General features: G+C 39.7%; 1 protein-coding gene and 1 pseudogene across 1 annotated transcript in view; both read left to right on the top strand.

Annotated features, from left to right (window-relative positions):
• Positions 1-348: 348 nt before the first annotated feature.
• FNBP1L (formin binding protein 1 like) overlaps positions 349-18,221 on the top strand; it is a 112,422-nt gene continuing 94,549 nt past the window's right edge. Inside the window, 1 exon segment of the mRNA XM_090269747.1 lies at positions 349-569. Within this exon segment, the coding sequence (XP_090125873.1) occupies positions 546-569 (24 nt within the window). The 5' untranslated portion in view covers positions 349-545.
• LOC150015294 (mRNA turnover protein 4 homolog pseudogene) lies at positions 15,374-16,060 on the top strand (annotated as a pseudogene).

The raw sequence follows: 18,221 nt of genomic DNA on the forward strand, positions 1-18,221 counted from the left end.
AAGAGGCAGGAAGGGCGGGTGACTGGAATTGCCTCATCTAAGAGGGCTCAGGACAGAGAAGGGCAGTAGGCGTCTTTTCTTTCTTTGCCTTTCCATCTGGTAGACAGAGATCAGAGTGGCAGCGGCGCTGAGACTGTCCGAGACCCGAGGCGCGGGCGGGAAGATACCGGCGCGAAGCCGGGCGGGTGGTACTCTCTCCAGCTGCAGGACCACCCCGCCGGCCTCGGCCTGGAAAGAGCGGGTCCGCCCAGATCCCAAGGTGCACCGCGCCCCGCCCCCTCCCCTCTCCTCTCCGCGTCCCGCCTCCCTCCGGCCCCCGGCCCCTCCCTGCTGGCTCCAGGAGGCGGGGACGCGGCATCGGCGTCGGCTTCTCCAGTCGACTCTTTCTCACTCACTGGGGAGCCTGGCGGTGGCGGTATCTTCGGAGGCAGAGCTTCAGACCCGCAAGCCAGTGGGCCAGCCAGTGGGAGGTCGTGCAGACTGACGGCAGAACCGACCGACAGAGAGAGGGACAGCCAGACGGCCGAGTCACTTCAAGTTCAGCCATGAGCTGGGGCACGGAGCTCTGGGTGAGTCGGGGCGACGGGAGCACCGCGCGGACCCCGGCCCCCGGCCCCCGAGGGGCGCGGGCTGGGTAGATGCCGCTGTCCATCGGCGGCCACGGTGCGTCAAGCCATCCCCGCCCCTGGCGCTGGCGGAGGTTGGGGGTCCCGTTCCTCTTTGTGTGCAGACCCTCCCGAGAGACCCGGGGTGGTGCGGCTGCTGGTGCGCACTCCAGCCTTTGCCGCCGCGGTGGGGCTTAGGGCAGCCCCTTGGATGGCGGGAGAAACGCGCTGCCCGCAGGCGCCCGCGTCCGCCTAGGTCCTCTCCGGAGCCCTCTCCCTCCTCCACCCTTACTTTCCGGGCTTTCTGGCTGCTTGCCTGGCCGCACTTCTCTGCCTTTGTATCTCCCCGCCTGGAGGCGGGGGAGGGGGCCCATTGTCCCGAAGGGGCGCTGTTCGCTGTCGGGTAGGGGGCGGGCCGGACGAGGGTCCCCGGGGTGGGGGCGAGGGCGTCGTGGGCCTGGGGCTGCGCTGGGAGCCTCGAGGTACTGCCCGCCGCCGCCGTCCGCAGTTCTCGCCTCAGGTAGGGAAGTCCTGCGGCTTTGTTCGGAGCCCGGCCTTCGGCCAGCCAGGCCCAGCCCACATGCCCATTTCCCTTTCAGTGTCTCCGTGCAGTGGACCCCGTAGCTTCGGGGACTCCTGCTGGGCCACCTCGGGCTGCTCCCTGCGGCCACGGGGGTTGGCTTTTGGGATCTGATTGAAATTGAGTGATCGGCAGGGAAGCCAATTTTGCCAAAAGGAGCGTTCGGCTTCCCGTTTGCTTTACTTCCCCTACTGTTGTTCTTTATTCTCACACATTTTCCGTCTTCTCTTCCTCTTTCTTCATTGCCTTTCTTGGGCGCTGGAAGCTCCAGACAATGCCCAGTGTCTGGCGAGGTGCGGGTGGACCGGAATCGGTCGCAGAGTTCGCTGGCGAAGCCGCCACGGAAGGGTGAAGGCGTGAGGGCGGTGATTACTCAGGTGCCACGGAGGGACGGGGGCGTGGGGGCGCTGTCCTGAGCCCGCCTGGCCTCGGCCACTCCCCTCTTGTCCCACCTGTGCATATTTTCTGTGCCTTTTGTTAACGAGGATCTCGTGCAATCACTGCACAGAAAGGGGAGAAAGAACTTTTTAGTCTCTCTATACGTGCTTTTAGGATTGAAAATGAGGGCAGGTCGGTTAACTGAAGGGCACAGTGTTTTGTTATTTTTCACATTTTACAGATTGGGAATCTTAGAACTGAAAGAGACTTTAGAATTCATCGAGTTGAACACCTACTTAGCCAACCCAGGAATCTCCTGTTACATTGTGGATAAGTGTTTGCTTAACACACCACCCAAGAGAAAATACCCCAGGAACCTCTTCATTTCGTTTCTTAGATAACATTATTTGCTCTTATATTGGGGAGGGGGATATAGAATAAATGAATTACGTAAAATTTAACCTTTTATTTGGGTTAGATTCTCAAGTGTTATTGTTCTTTTTCCTTTGGTTTTGTATATTCGATAATTGATTATAGTGTGTGGTTTGGTACCTTCTATATTTGATTATAGTATGCCATCAATTAAAGGAGTTTTTTCCATTTTTATAATTAGAGAGTATTTTAAATTTTACATGATTAAATGACTCACATTTCAGATTTTAAAAAGTACACAAAGGAAAACAGTGGAGGAATATTTAGATTTAACTCGATTTCGGTTAAGAAAGTCACTTTGTATCACATTATAGGTAAACAGGTTTTAGGAGAAACAATATTTTAGTGAAGACAAAAATACGATTTTTAAAAAAGTTTTTATTATTTATTTATTTAGAGAGAGGGGAAAGGAGAAACAGAGGGAGCGAAACATCACTGTGTGGTTGCCTCTCACTTGCGCCCCCAACTGGGGACCTGACTGGGAATCGAACCAGCGACACTTGGTTCGCAGGCCGACGTTCAATCCACTGAGCCACAGCAGCCAGGGCAAAAATACAATTTTTAGTATTTTAAAATAGCTTATTTTTTATTGTATTTCCCCCCATTATCGTTCATCCCTCTTATACCCTCTTCCACCCAACTTGTGCACACTGTCTCCCCTGCCATCCCGCCCCCCATTACCACACTTGTCAGTGTCCATGAGTTCTTTTTCTCTTTTGCAGGGTCTCACCACCCCTCCCCCCCAACCCTGATATTTTTTAAATTTTAATTTAATAACATAATACATTCATAAGCGATTACAGACCCCCCCACTGTCTCTTGTAATTTGGTTATTTAATTTCAGCATTTAAAATTTTTTTATTCATTATTAGAAGGGAAGGGAGGGAGAAAGAGGGAGAGAAAAATGGATGTGAGAGAGAAACATCAATCAGTTGCCTCTCTTATGGGCGAGGGCCCAGGCTTGAACCTGCTACTTTCCCTTAGCTGAACATCGGCCAGCCAACGAGCCACAAAGGTCAGGGCTACTTTCAGCATTTTAATACAATAGCAGTTTGAAAAGGTAAACTGTAGAGGAGATGGGAATTTCTGTTCTAGTATCTTGTTTCAGATTATAAAAAAATACTAAAATTTTTTCTCTTACGTTTTAAATTTTTTAGTGATTTGCAGATTTGAGGGAAACATTTATTAGGAACTAAATAATGTGGAGCCCTGGCTGGTGTGGCTCAGTGGATTGACCACCGGCCTGCAAACCAAAGGGTCACTGGTTCAATTCCCAGTCAGGACACATGCCTGGGTTTCGGGCCAGGTCCCTGGTTGGGGGTGCAGGAGAGGCAGCCACACATTGATGTATCTCTTCCTTTTTCTCCCCCCCCTTCCCTCTCTCTAAAAATAAATAAATAAAATATTTAATTAAAAAAATAAAGGGGACTCAACTAATATCAACTGGATGCTTAAACCTTAGATACACAGAATTTGGGACCTGAAGAGATGTTAGAAAAATTTGACTAGACTTCCTGTTTTTACTGTTTCCTGTTTTGAAAAAGGATATTGTGCTTCCAATGGATTGTAACTAAACACTATACTGTGCTCTTGCCAGTGAGTAATTGGAGGTTGGTAAAATTCTCTTGAAATTTTGACTTTAGAAATCAGTTCTCATGTTATTTCATGTTTAGGATCACATTACTGTCCTGAAGGTTTGATCATTGAGACCATGTTGTTACAGAAGATGATGATATGTATTGATATTTATGCACTCAAACTTGTTTATTTCTTACAATATTCTTCGGTGTTGTATTGCTGTCTTAATGATTCTTAAGTGTTATGTTAAAATTGGGAATAGAGTAACAAAGTAAATTAGAGAACCACTCTTAATACCGATTCTGCGGGATAGAACCAATAGTGATAGGTCAAGTGGGTTGTGTTAGACTTCTGATGTGTAGTTGTGTGGGAATATGAATTAACTAGTTTCAAATTTGAGCAATGTTTTAAGGAATTTCTGGTGTTCTGAATGAATATTTAAGTAAGATAGAGCTCAGTTCTGTGTTCTGTGTTCTGGGTAATACCAAATGAAGAGTGATCAGTGTCTTTCTACAGGATGGAAAGTAATTGTGAGGTAGCATCTTAGGCATTGTTTATTGTGTTCATTTCTTATTACCACAGGAAGAATGGTCGAATTAAAAAGAATCCAAATATGTATTAATGATTTCACAAAGCACAGATTTTTGTAATTATTAGTTCTTTTTACAAATAAGGAAATTAAAGATTGGAGAAGTCCTGTGTTTAGTCAGAAAGATTTATTTATTAAGAGATGGCTTCTTAGTTTTTTGAGGAGCCGGTTAAAGTTCAACGGAAGAAAATCCATATATGGTTGTGAGTGTAGGTACAAATATCTGACTTAATTTATTGGGGCTTGTATGCCCTTTTTAAAAAAAATAATTTATTTGTTTGTTTTTTTTAAATTTATTTTTAGAGAGAGGGGAAAGAAGAAAGGGAGAGAAACATCACTGTGTGGTTGCCTCTCACTTGCGCCCCCAACTGGGGCCCTGACGTGCAACCTAGTCAGGTGCCCTGACTGGGAATGTATGTCTTTTTTAATTCCTTAGTTTTCTGGTCTATGTGATTTTTGGCCCTTAGTTTTAAAGAGTGTATCTTTTTTAAAAAGTTTTTTACTTTTTTAAAGTTTTTATTTATTTTCAGAGAGGGAAAGGGAGGTAGAAGGAGAGGGAGAGAAACATCAATATGTGGGAGAAACATCAACCAGTTGCCTCTTGCACACCCCCACCTGGGGACCTGGCCCACAACCCAGGCATGTGCCCTTACTGGGAATTGAACAGGTGACCTTTTGGTTTGCAGGCGGGCGCCCAATCCACCGAGCCACATCATCCAGGACAAGAGTGTATAATTTAAATACCATGGTTATTTTTATTATATTATTAGCTAAGTGTATTCAATACAGCTTATGTCTTTTTTGGAAAAAATTGAAAATCTAGATTCAGTAGATTATTTAATTAACACCCCCAGTCTTAACCCTTTAATTTAATTCTTCCTTATCTTTGTTCTCATAGCACTTTATATAGCACTTCTCTTTTAACACTTATATTGTAAGTGTACTAGACTTTTGAGTTCTTGAGTGTAGGGACTGAGTTAATTTTTTTTTTGTTTTACTGACTACAGCAATGCCTGTAGTAGGTAGTCATACATGTTTTGTCCAATTGAATTAATAGTGGCGTGCATTACCCAAAGTGTTGGTTGATGATTAATAAGTGCATCCTGGAGGAAGTCTTTATGGTACTAAAGGCCTTTATAGGTGATGACAAATTAGGTGGTCTAGATAACAGTTCAAGAAGGTCTAAACAAGCTGAAACCAAAATGATAAAGCTAAGCTTTTGTACTTGGGTTAAAATTATTTACACATTGGGGAAGAACTGACTTAAAAGTAGTTCTTGTGAATTTACCTGACTGATTGATAGCTTGTGGGTTTGACTGCCCAAAATAGCTGATGGATCTTAGGCCACGTTAATAGATTTGTCTAGAACAAAGGAATTTGGTCCCATTGTAATCTATAATGGTTAGACCATACCTGTAATATTGACTTTAGGTTTACTTCAAATATTTTAGAAGGCAGTTATCTAGAGGAGGTTGACAAAGAAAACTTTATCAATGTGAACTGTATTGTGTTTCCAAAGGCCATGAAACTGTTGTAGGAATTTAGTTAAAAAATATAATTATTGTATCTATTATAGGGAAGCACTGTGCAATGTATGGTAAGATTTATGAAGGCTTATCAGCCCTTTGTGAGGAAACTTAAGAGTCATTTTGAGGTGATAATACTTTTTTAACTCCAAATTCTCCCTACATTGATATCACTTCAGAACGTCCTGTGTTGACCAGTTGCCATCACTTCCCTCCCTCCAGACTCTACACTCTGGATGTTATCTTTCTTATGGGACTACCACCTCATATTATAGTTATTTCTTGTATATTCAAATCTTTGGAAGGTGGTCATGGTAAATATTTATCTTTTACATTATCTTTTGTTGGTAGAAATTGTTGTGTTCAATATTACAGATGTATTACAGATGTTGTTATTCCTTAAGGAGGGTGAGAGTTAATCGAGACACCTTTTTCTGCCACCATTCTGTCCTGACTATATAAGGTGGGAGCTGGAGAGCTGCCTCTAAGCAGTATCTCCCCTGCATTGCTACTTCCTTAAACCTCTCATTTCCATTTCCCGCCTTTCCCTTTATCTTAAAACATTTATGCTTTCTCCTGCCCCCAATCTATAAAGTGTGGGTTTGACTGGAAACTTAAAACCTGTTCTGCCTACGGCTTCCTATGTATCAACCCATGTTTGTAGGCAGAACATAGGATGAGAGGATAGTAATGTTTTATTATTATGGGACACCTTCTATGTGTACCTACAAGTGGTATCTTAAATAATCTACAGTCCTTAAACATTTTCGGCAGAATAGCAAAAGTGAAAATTTCTGTTTGGGGAACATAATCATACCTACAGCATTTAAAAACTAGTATGAAAAGATTATATGAAGATTTCGTTTTATAGGAAGCAAAAGCCGTTCTTTTGATACATACTAGTTCAGAGTTTGTACAGTATATCAGACATACCAAAAAGGTATTAGGAATAAGGAGGGTTTTGCCTGTGGGAATTCCTGAGAAGTTCCTAGAGGGCAGAGATCACGTCTCACTCATTAGTTATTCATTGCCCGATTCAGCTCTGCACACTGCCTGGCATGGAGCCTGATGCTACCAGGAGTGTTAGTAAATGTTTGCTGTACTGACCTGGGTATGGTGATTAGGTTTGACTTGAATTTGAGTGTAGGACGCCTGGAAGTAGTGATGAAGGGTAGAATGGGACCAGGCTAAAATATCCATCTGGCTAAATGCTTGATCCAAATTCATGAGTTAAGTGTGTGTGTGAGCACAGTTATGCATTAGCATAAAATTAACTCAATCTTTAGACCATTTAAAAATCCACAGAAGGAAATCTTTTGTTTGTTAAGTAGAAGGATTATCTCTTCTGAATCCTTTGGTAGTAGTAAGAGGAATCCCACTGGGTTTTAGGAGGTGAAAGTTATATTGACTTGATCACCTCTACAAGAATGTTTGAAGGATGTTGGTTCCTTTAATAATATGTTACTGGTTCTGAAATCAGTTGTATTTTTTAACATGTTATTCCTGCAATTTGTTTTATACTGTTTTTTTTCTTTGCCTTTTACCTATGACTTATTTTTACTTTTATATCAGTTTAGTTCCAGTGTTTTTTTCTGAGGGTGAGAGGTGTTCATTCGGAGAATGCAGTGAAGTTTTGATCCCCCAGGTTTGCTTAAATTACTGTAGTTTCATTAGCTGATCTATGGACTAAGTTTTTTGTGTAATAAAAATAGGTTAGAATATTTTTAGTTATCACTTCTTGATGATAGAATTGAAAATTGTGCTTAAAAAATAATCTGTTGGGGTTACAGTTAATTTTAATATTGTCATCTGTGCTTTTCACATTTTCCCTTTTTTCCTACAGTAAATTGTGTTATTTCTGTGATTACTTTTACAGAATTTTCATTGACTAGTTCTTTAAAGCCACCTCTTTGTAAGATTATATCTGACTGCTTTTTGTAAGGTGGGATTCAGCATTTAGGTGATATTTGACTGGTTTTTGTAATGTGAGATCCAGCTTTTAGAATTTGTGTGAAGCCCAAGAGAAGGAGGTCTGGAATAATAAAAATAAATATTTTTGTAAAATGTCCCTATAGAATCCAAATTAGTCATTAATAATTGGGGCTTAGGGGCAATTTTTCCTTAAGTTCTTGATAGGGAACTAATCATCTGAATTTAACAGTACCTCATGAAATATGTGAAATATTATACATTTGTTATAGTTTGAAAAAGCATAATGTTCCTATTTTTACACATCATTATTTTGTTGTTTCTAGAGAGTAAAAATCATCTGTTTGTTCCTGCTATGTCCCTGCTGTATACCTAATTTGTAGAAAAGAAATAGGAATATAATAAGCACTGAAATGTTAGTTGAATGAGGAAATCAGTGAATTGCTATAGCTATCATTCAATTATATTTTGAATACTAAATTTGTTTCCCTTGAGCATGTGTATCTCTCACAGCTTTCTTTAAATTTAGGGATCCTTTCTATAATCTGGACATATAACTAGTTGTGCCTATTCATATGAAATTTATCTCAATTTATTTAGGTCTGGAATTCCCATTTTCATGATTGAGTACAAATGATTACTGATAAGGCCCTATGGATTCTAAAAATGAGAACAGTGAACATTCTGTTGTTTGTTATATACTTTGAGTATTAATTGTTGGTCATATGTAAGAAAACTATAAATGAGAATGAATTGGGAAAACAAAAGATTGATTTCAGAGAGTACAGTATTAAGGAGATTTTTGACAACTGTTAATGGTTAGTTGAATTTTTTTTTCCAATGTAAATTATAAAAATCATAATTGAAACTGCTGTGGTAAATAGCTTTTTCTTTTTTTCTTTTTTTTTTTCTTTTTGTACTTTTTCAAGAAGTATTATTAGTTAAGCCATGATTCAGGATCCCAGGGTGGGATGTCCCCATTCACCTCCCCGGGAGGTTGGAGGACAGGAGAGGTTGGGTGGAGCCAGATCTTCCCAGGAAACTGCCTTCTGCCTGGCAGTGGTCCCAGGTCTACACCCAGGATATGGGTGGGGCAGAGGGACTTGTTCATGGAGACATCACCCCCTTTAACGGTCATTGCCTTCTCACAGTGGTGGAAGTCCAGGTAGTTCTGCCAACAGTTCCTGGTCTGGTTCTGGCTAGGGAAGAGGCTATCAAAAGGAAGTCTGATAGTTCCTGATTTGGGTCTTGATGTCTTCTGCCATGTTGCTAACTCCTAAAGATGCCCTTGAAACTGCTCGCAGCTCAATGTGATCCTCAGTAAAGTGGTAAATAGCTTTAAAATAAACACAGAAACCATTACTTTGAAACCAACCTTGTGGACTTAGACTGTGAACTAAATTAAGTTAGCATCCTTTAATATTTGCCAAAGGTGAATATAATTAATATTTGTTAACTTTTTAATCTGAAAATTTACTTATTTTACCTTTATGGAAAAAAAGTGTCATTAACATACAACATCCATAAAGTATTCAAATTTTATACTCATGTACAGCATTTTCTTTTTAAATGAATATACTAATGTAAGTCCCACGAAGAACAAGATACAGGCTCTCCCTTATGCCATCCTCAGTAAATACACCCTCCCTCAATGTAACCACTATTCTGACTTGAATTGCCGTTGATTAGTCTTGTAGGTATTTTTTTTAACATCACATTAATGATATTGTACTATATATCCTCTTTTCCCCCTTATTTCATGTAACATGATGTATGTGAGAATCAGCTTCTTATGCTTAGATTGTAGTATTCTATTGTATGTATAGGATTTGTATTTTCTTCTGCCTTGTGCCTGGGGTCTGGGACCATCTTAAACCAAGTTCAGGACTTGAACTTCCATTGTGTGGTTGTTGGATCTTGATACTGTACCTGTAACTCTTGCTGTGTTATCAAAAAAAAAAAAAAACAAAAAAAACTGATTTTCAGGATTAGCAAATATATCCTCAGGGAAAAAGTAGCTTATATGCTATTTTTCCCTTCTGGGTTCTCATTTTTGCTTTACTTATAATTTTAATTTCTAATAGCAACTTGCATCTTGGAGCAGTATCTTCTTTTAGTTCTTTGTGTATATCAGAGATAGATTTTTGTTTTGTTGTGTTTAGGTTTCTTGTTCTTGCATAATATCTGTGGTCTCCAAGGTGATTTTTTCCTCTTTGTGACTTTTGGTTCCTGTCTTGCATGTTAGAGAGACTTTCCTTAAATATTTAGTGATCCCAGGTCCCTGAAAAGATGTCTGTCAAGATTAAGGCCTACTGAGCTCCTATCTCTAAGTTTAGGGTTTAGGCTGTGTGAAGTTTTTGATCCCTTTAAGGGATTTTGCATGATAGTTTACCCTGGGATTGTTCAGATCTTCTTCCAATCTTATTGTGAAAGCCCAGGAAGTGTACTGTTCTGAGGTGTGCTATAGTCTTTCTTTTGAAGTCACATTTATCATGGCTGTTTATAGTGTTGGGAGCCACACTTGATTTTTTTTTTTTTTTTTTTAAACAGGTACTTAATCAGTTAGTCTTACATAACAAGAAATTTGGAGGTAGGCAGTCACTGGCATGGGTCCATGAACTCAGCATTATCAGGGTCAGCATCAGTGCAGTAGTTTGGACTTTCCTTCAGAGTTGGAAGGTGGTGCAGCTCCAACCTTTATGTCTGTATTTAAGGGGTAAAAAAAGGAACAACATCAACTATATCTGCCTGTTTATTAGGAAAGCTAAAGCTTTCCAGGGGCTTTACAACAAACTTGCCCTTAGGCCTCACTGTCCAAAGTTGGGAGCATTGCCACTTGAACAAAATTAGGGTTCTATTAGAAAGGGAGAAGGGGAATAGGTATAAGACACCCCAGAACATAGCACTTATGGTCTCTGTTTCCAATGAGTTAATGATGGCTTTGTGGAACATATATGTATACATATACCTGCACATACATGTACCTACATATATATGCACGTGTGTGTGTGCATGAATAATAGTGTGGGAGTTAAGAAAAGGCCATAATATAAGTGACACCAGATATTTTAGAGATGAGGTTTTTGGGGGTGTAAAACACAGCCCATCATCGTTTTAAGAGGCCTAGTAGTGAAGGGCTTGTGTGTCTTAGCTGGAATCTGTGGGCTGCTTCTTGCTTGCCACACCATACCATGCTGATATCACTTGCCAGAACAGATGGATGTTTTGAGCAAGTGTCCAGAATTAATGGACAGGGTGTGAAGTTGACCTGACCCCAGACTGAGTGAAGGCACTGCAAGGACCAAGGAAGGGGTCGGGGTTCTGAAATTAGAAGTCCAAAGTTTTTTTGGTGACTGGAAAGTTTTCCTGAATGTCGGAAGCAGTGAAGGTATCCTGTAATTACCCCAGCCTTTGTCACCTAAGTATAATACCAACCTAAACTTGCCTCCAGAGAGTAAGAGCCATCAGCCTGGCACTTTTCCTTTTCTTTCTTGTTTGTTTGTTTTCCATCTTTAAATTAATACATTAGAATGGTAATTAGTTACAATTAATGAACTGATAGTGATACATTATTATTAACTGAAGTCCACAGTTTATTTATATTTTCTTAGTTTTTATCTGATGTCTTTTTCTGTTCCACACTACATTTAGTGTCATGTCTCCTTAGGCACTTCTAGCCTGTGCCATTTTCTCTGACTTCCTTTGTGTTTGATGACCTTGAGAGTTTAGAGGAGTACTGATTAGGTATGATGCCCCTGTGCTGGAATTTGCATGATGTTTTTCTCATGATTAGACTGAGGTTTTGGGTTTTGGGGAAAAATATCATTTGTCATTTTTATCACATCATTTCAAGGGTACATATTATCAGCAGGATTTATCACTGTTGATATTGATCTTGGTCATCTGGCTGAAGCAGTGTTTATTGGGTTATTCCACTGTAAAATTATTTTTTCCCCATACGCATACTCTATTCTCTGGAAGGAAGTCACTATGTGCAGCCCACACAGGGAAGTTATGGTCCTCTCTTTTAGGATGGAGTAGCGACATAATTTATGTGGAGTTCTTCTGAATGGGATATTTGTCCCCCTCCCCAATTAATTTATTTAGTCATTTCTTTATATCAGTATGGACTTGGATATTTGTTTTACACTTTGGGTTATATGTAATCCATTACTACTTCATTTATTTTGTTGCTCAAATTGTTCCAGCTTTGGCCATTGGAGGTTTTTTTAGTTGGCTCCTATGCCCCATAAAAGAACTCCATCAATACTAATTTTTTTAAGTACTGTCTTTCTGGGACTATAAGATGGTCCAGTCTCATTTTGTATATTTCCTATCTCAGTCCTAGAATCAGCAATTTTTTCAGAGTCCCGATTTCTTTTATTGGAGCATGGTATTAGAAACCAAGATCTGGGTGCTAGATGTGCTTGTGTTACTGGTATTTAATTTCTTTTAGTCCCCCAGGGCTGATAAAAGAAAGAAATATATGTGAGTATAGTAACCTGCATATATACACATATCTACAAATATTTCTCTATGTAACCATCTGTATCTAATTAACTTAAGTGAGTTCTTACTGATGTCCCCAACTTTATTCCATTACTACGTGTATCCTTGTAGTCTCTTCCTTACTTCTTTGTACAGTATATCCCCGCTTTAACTCCCTTCAGCTGATACCTATTTGCTTAATTGTTCCTTTTCAGTATATATTTATAGCAATATCAGAGTTGTTAACTTGTAGCCCCTCACCTTCTCCTGGGGAACAACATTATCAACTAGAGTACAGTACTTAAATGCAGTTCCAGTTCCATTTAGTCTCATGGACTCCTCATTTTCAGTTACTTAAGTCAGCAACGTAACCCCTTCCTCTTAAGCGAGGTTGTTTCATATGTTCATAATATAGTTATATTTTCTTATTTTCTTCCTTGGTATCCTTTGACTTTCTCGACGATTTTTTAAAAAATTGCATACATTAAGGTTCATTCTTTTTTTTAAATCCTCATCTGAGGATATTTTTATTTTTAATTTTTTAAAAATTATATTAATTACAATATTACAGTTCCAGTTTTTCCCCCTTTGCTCTGCTCCACCCAGCATCCCCCACTCCCTCAGGCAATCCCAACACCATTGTTCATGTCCATGGGTCATGTGTATAAATTCTTTGGCTTCTCCATTGGCTTCTCCATTCTTAACATCCCCCTGTCTATTTTGTGCCTACCAATTTTGCTTCTTAATCTTTGTACCTTTTCCCCTATTCTCCTTCTTCCCCCTCCTCACTGATAATCTTTCAAATGATCTCCATATTTATGATTCTGTTTCTGTCTAGTTGTTTGCTTAGTTTGTTTTTGTTTAGATTCAGTTGTTGGTAGTTGTGAGTTTGTTGTCATTTTAATGTTCATAGGTTTGATCTTCTTTTTCTTAAATAAGTCCCTTTAACACTTCATATAATAATGGTTTGGTAATGATGAACTCCTTTAGCTTTACCTTGTCTGGGAAGCACTTTATCTGCCCTTTTATTCTAAATGATATCTTTGCTGGATAGAGTAATCTTGGTTGTAGGTCCTTACTTTTCATCACTTTGAATACTTCTTGCCAGTCTCTTAAGCTTTTTTATTGCGTAGAAACTGTTTGCTATGACTATTTGCGTTTCCCATTTGCTGTTAAATTTACTGTAAGATTTCTGGTTCACTGTTAGCAGGTATTTAGGATTTTTGTGTACATTTTGTTTACAAATTCATTCTTGGTATCATCTTATTTCCGTCTTTTCTTTGTCAATTACCTCATCTCTTTAAAATTATTTAATCTTTCTGTGTTATAAGTCATTTTAAAGAAAAGTGTTAATAAGTAAGTTAGTAAGTAATTTTGATCCATTTTATATAATTCTGGCCAAATGTCTTTTTGAAAGAGGTGAATTTGGAAGAGAGAGAAACTTACGAATTTGGTATGAGTCCATGTGCCAGGTACTCTGGTAGATGTTATTTTATTTTCATGCCAACTCAGTGAAGTCTTGATAGTCCCATTTTTAGAAGATGGAACTAATAAGAAAGGTTAACTTTAGTCACACAAAGCTAAACTTGAGCCCAGGTTTTTGTGACTCCAAAACCTTTTATTCTTATTTTTTTTAAGTGCTTCTAATGGGATCTAATTTAGTCAACAATTTCTAAACCCTTCATTGGGGTCATTCATATATTCAACAAATATTTGTGGATGACTTCACTTTGCAAGAAGCACTTTGTCGAGTTCTGCCTTGTAGAAATTGCCACACTGATAATGTCTTGTCTTTAGCATAGCATGTCTTTGAATGAATATCGGATTAGTCAGTGCTCTGGCAGGAAATAATACACTCAGAAGGGTTAAATGAGGAGATTAATAAAGATATTAGTTATAAAGGTGTGGTCCTGATCAGTGGAACCAAAGTGAATGGTGCATTACCCCAGAGCTAGTAACAGTTGGGAGCTGTTATTACTTAAGTCTTAATGGCCAAGGAGCAGGAATTGTTATCAGACCCCTAAGTGGGAGTTTTAAGATATGATTGCCTGGTAGGATCTGTGGCCTTCAGTAGAGGAACTTAGGGAGTTTGCAGTTTACCTGGCAGGGAAAGAGTTGGAATAAAACCCTTGACCTCACTTTCATCCTGCTTGTGCGTACCATTGACTGAACCCAAGGAGAAATTAAAGGGCAAGGGAACCCACTGATTCAGTCTACTGGGTCCAGAGAAGTATTGATGTAAGGTGGAGAGTGGTTCTGGAGGGGGAAACAGTAAGGGACACAGACATGGTCCCTGCTCTGAAGGAGCATACCATTCAGCTGGGAAGATTGGTATGAGCAATTATTATAAATGTTATAAGTACAGGGTGCTGTGGAAATGTATAATAGATGTACCTACTCTGAGGAATCAGAAGGCTTCTCTGTGGGAAGTTTCACACATCCTGGTTCTATTAAAACAAAACAAAACAAACAATAGATTTCTGGTCCCCTTCTCCAGAGATTGATTTACTAGATCTGGGGTGAAGGTAGGGAATATGTTTTTATTTTTTAAGTCTTCACTGAGGATATGCTTATTGATTTCAGAGAGAAAGAGAGAAACATTGATATGAGAGAGAAAAATTGATCAATTGCCTCCCATACGTGCCCTGACCAGGGAATGAACCCACGACCTAGGTATGTTCCTTGACCAGGAATAGAACCCCAAACCTTTTGGTGTATGGGACAATGCTCCAACCAGCCGAGCTACCTGGCCAGAGCAGGGAATATGTTTAAAACAAAAATCTTACTCAGGTAATTCTGTCAATAATTTCTTAGAGTTACTAATAGGTCAGTATGCCTTTTTCTTAGAGTTTGAGGAGGGAGAGTGGTATGAGATGAAGCTAGAAAGTTGGTGGGCAGAGCCTTGTAGGCCATCCTTAAAGATTTCGGTCTTTATTTTAAGACAGTTGATGCACTCTGGGGATTTTCCCCCCTAACTACTTAGCTAATGAAAAAAATCTACCTGGTAGTTGTATATATTGAAGTGATTGAATTCCACCCCCCCATTAATTCTGTATCTTGTACCCTACCAATTAAAAAATTTTTTTTGATTTTTTGTAGTATTTTTCAGCCATTCTCTTGGGTTTCCTAGGTATTGTAGGTATAAGATCTGCAAGCAGTGATACTCTGCCTTCTCTTTTTGCAACATTTATATCTAAATTATTTTTCTTATTTAACTTATTAGTATACATATTAATTAGTACATTATAATATTACCTGAGGCAGAGCGATGCCCAAATCTAAGCGTAACAAGAAAGTTTCCTTAACCAAAACTGATAAGAAAGGCTTGGAACAGAAATTGAACCTGATAGAAGAGCTTCAGAAATGTGTGGACACATACAAGTATTTACCTTTTCCTCTTTCTGTGGCCAACATGAGGAACAGCAAGTTAAAGGACATCTGGAACACCTGGAAGCATAGCCAGATGATCTTTGGTAAAAACAAAGTGATGATGGTGGCCTTAGGTCCAAACCCATCTGATGAGTAGTTGAAGGGTGAAGTTAGTCTCCTTTTGACCAGTCACACTAAGGCCCAAGTGAATGAGTGGTTCATGAAATACATGGAAATGGGCAATGCCTGTGCTGGAAACAAAAGCATCTTTACCTTGAACCTCGACCTGGGGCCCCGGGAGCCTTCCCCCATGGAGCCACAGCTGAGGCAGCTGGGCCTGCCCGCTGCCCTCCAGAGAGGAGTGGTGACTCTGCTGTCCAACTGTGAGGTGAGCAAGGAGGGTGACATGCTAATCCCAGCCCAGGCCTGTGTCCTGCAGCTTTTCGGGTATGAGATGGCTGAATCCAAGGTGACCATCAAATGCATGTGGGATGCACAGTTCGGAAGGTTCCTGCAGATGGGAGATGACTTGCTAGAGAGTGTGTCCAAGTTGGCAGAAGAACTAGAGGAAGAAGGCAACTGTTGATGGGCATGTGGGACTGAGGGCCCCTCCGCCCATTCCAAGTGTCATTTTGACCACAAGGGACCGCCACCAACCTTCTTGGGGGAGTAGCTGTTTGTTTTGCTATGGATGAAGACAAGGCAGGGCGACAGGGACAGACTGTTTTCCTACAAAGAATAAAACTTTGTCTGCAGGTTGTCTCCCTGTAGAGGGCTAAAACAAAACAAAACCACCACCACCACCACCCGCCCCCCTGAAAAAATCATGACATATTAGATCAAACACCAGTATTGCAATACTAATGCACAAATAATATGTAACGTACTTGGTGTTCACTTAAAGCATTTATTCAGTTTTTAGTAGACTGTAAGTTCTTGGGGCAAGATTTGCTTTTAATTCTTTGTATTTCCCACCTAGCTTGGTATCACTTACTAGCTCCTAAACCCTGAGCCTTACTTTTCACATTTGTAAAATAGTAGTAATTGTACTTACCATTAGGTGAGACTAAATGGGATGATACATAAAGCACTCAACTTGATACATGGCACAGATGGTGGTTATTATTCATTCATTTAATTCAGTAAATGACTGAGTATTGAGCTAAGCACTAAGGATATAATGTGAGCAAAAACAGGCATGGTAGAAAGGAGAGCTATTAATCAGTCATACAAAGGAATAAAAGAAAGGAACATAATTCTTTAAGATGATATTAACTTAAAACCTAACCCACCACTAGGTTCAGGGAGGATCTGCCTGTGGAAAGGATGTTAACAGATATCTGAAAAAGGATTAGGAGTTAATAGGCAACAAACAGGTGTGTGTGAGAGGACAGGTGAGTTTAGATAGAGAGCATAGAATGTACAAAGGCCCTCGAGTATCAGCGAGAGGCCCCTTTTCAAATGGGAAAAACAAAATCAAAATCCCTGCCAGTGTGAATGAAACAAAACAAAACAAATACAAAGACATGTTGGTTGAGTTTGATGAGTCAGGCTGCCATTTGCAGAGCACTTGACATCTCCATTTTACAGATTGTGAAACTGAGGTAGAGAGGTTAAGTGCTTTGTCCAAAGTGACGCATACAATAAATGGCAGAGTCTAGATTTGAACCAAGGCAGCCTGGCTTCAGAATCGGTGCTCTTAACAATTGTACTGTATTGTCTGACATGATCACTTTTACATTTTGAAAAGATCACTCAGGCTGCAATGTGAAAAAATGAATTAAAGGACAACTAGAAAGGACATGGGGAGACCAGTTAAGAGGCTACTGCAGTGTCCCAAGAAAGCTAATTGTAACTTGGGGTAGAGTTATGACAGGGAAGATGCAAAGGAGTAGATGGTTTACTGTGCTACAGTATAAGTGTATTCTGGGTGAATAAATGAAAACTAAATGAATGAATAAGTCTGAAACACATGTATAAATATGACAATATGCTGTCTCACTATATAGTATTTATAAGCAACTACTGCTGAATTAGCTATTGTAATAAAAACTGTGAGGCAGCTCTCTGGCCGGGTAGCTCAGTTGGTTAGAACATCCTCCTGATACGCCAAGATTGCAGGGTTGCTCTCCAGTCAGGATGCATACAAGAAGCAACCAATGAATGCATTTATAAGTGGAACAACCAATCTCTCTCCTCCTCTTAACCCTCTCTAAAAATCTATTTAAAGTCATAAAAAAACAACAACAAAAAAAACTGTGAGGCACATATAAACCCTTTTAGGTTTATTTATGTTACTACCAACCAAGATTTTTATCTTGACTACATGATAGAAAAAGATGTTAATCTACAAAATAATAGGTTGTGTATGTTCATTCTACAGACTTGTCTGAGCACTTGATGATATAAAGCTTTTCTAGTTCTTATTAGATCTTGAAATACTTTTTTAACACACGAATAAAGCATAGTATGGAGCTATTATTGCTTCTCAGATACAGGAGTAGAGCAAAGGAAAAATACTCTAAATATAAAAATAGTAAGTGATTTTAAAAGAAAAGATAGCGCACTGTAAAACTGAGAATCATAGCCTTCCTGAGCAATAAAGGCAGATGGGCAGAGAAGAAATACTTTGGTCTACTTTGAAAAGTCCGTATTTCTATTTCAGACATCTTATTGTAACCATATCCTAATTTAATGCATTTTGTGGTTAAAACATTTTTATCCTGGAAAGCTAAAAGATGTAATAA

The sequence above is a fragment of the Furipterus horrens genome, unplaced genomic scaffold, assembly GCF_987537825.1.
Source record: "Furipterus horrens unplaced genomic scaffold, mFurHor1.1.pri manual_scaffold_3, whole genome shotgun sequence".
NCBI lineage: Eukaryota > Metazoa > Chordata > Mammalia > Chiroptera > Furipteridae > Furipterus > Furipterus horrens.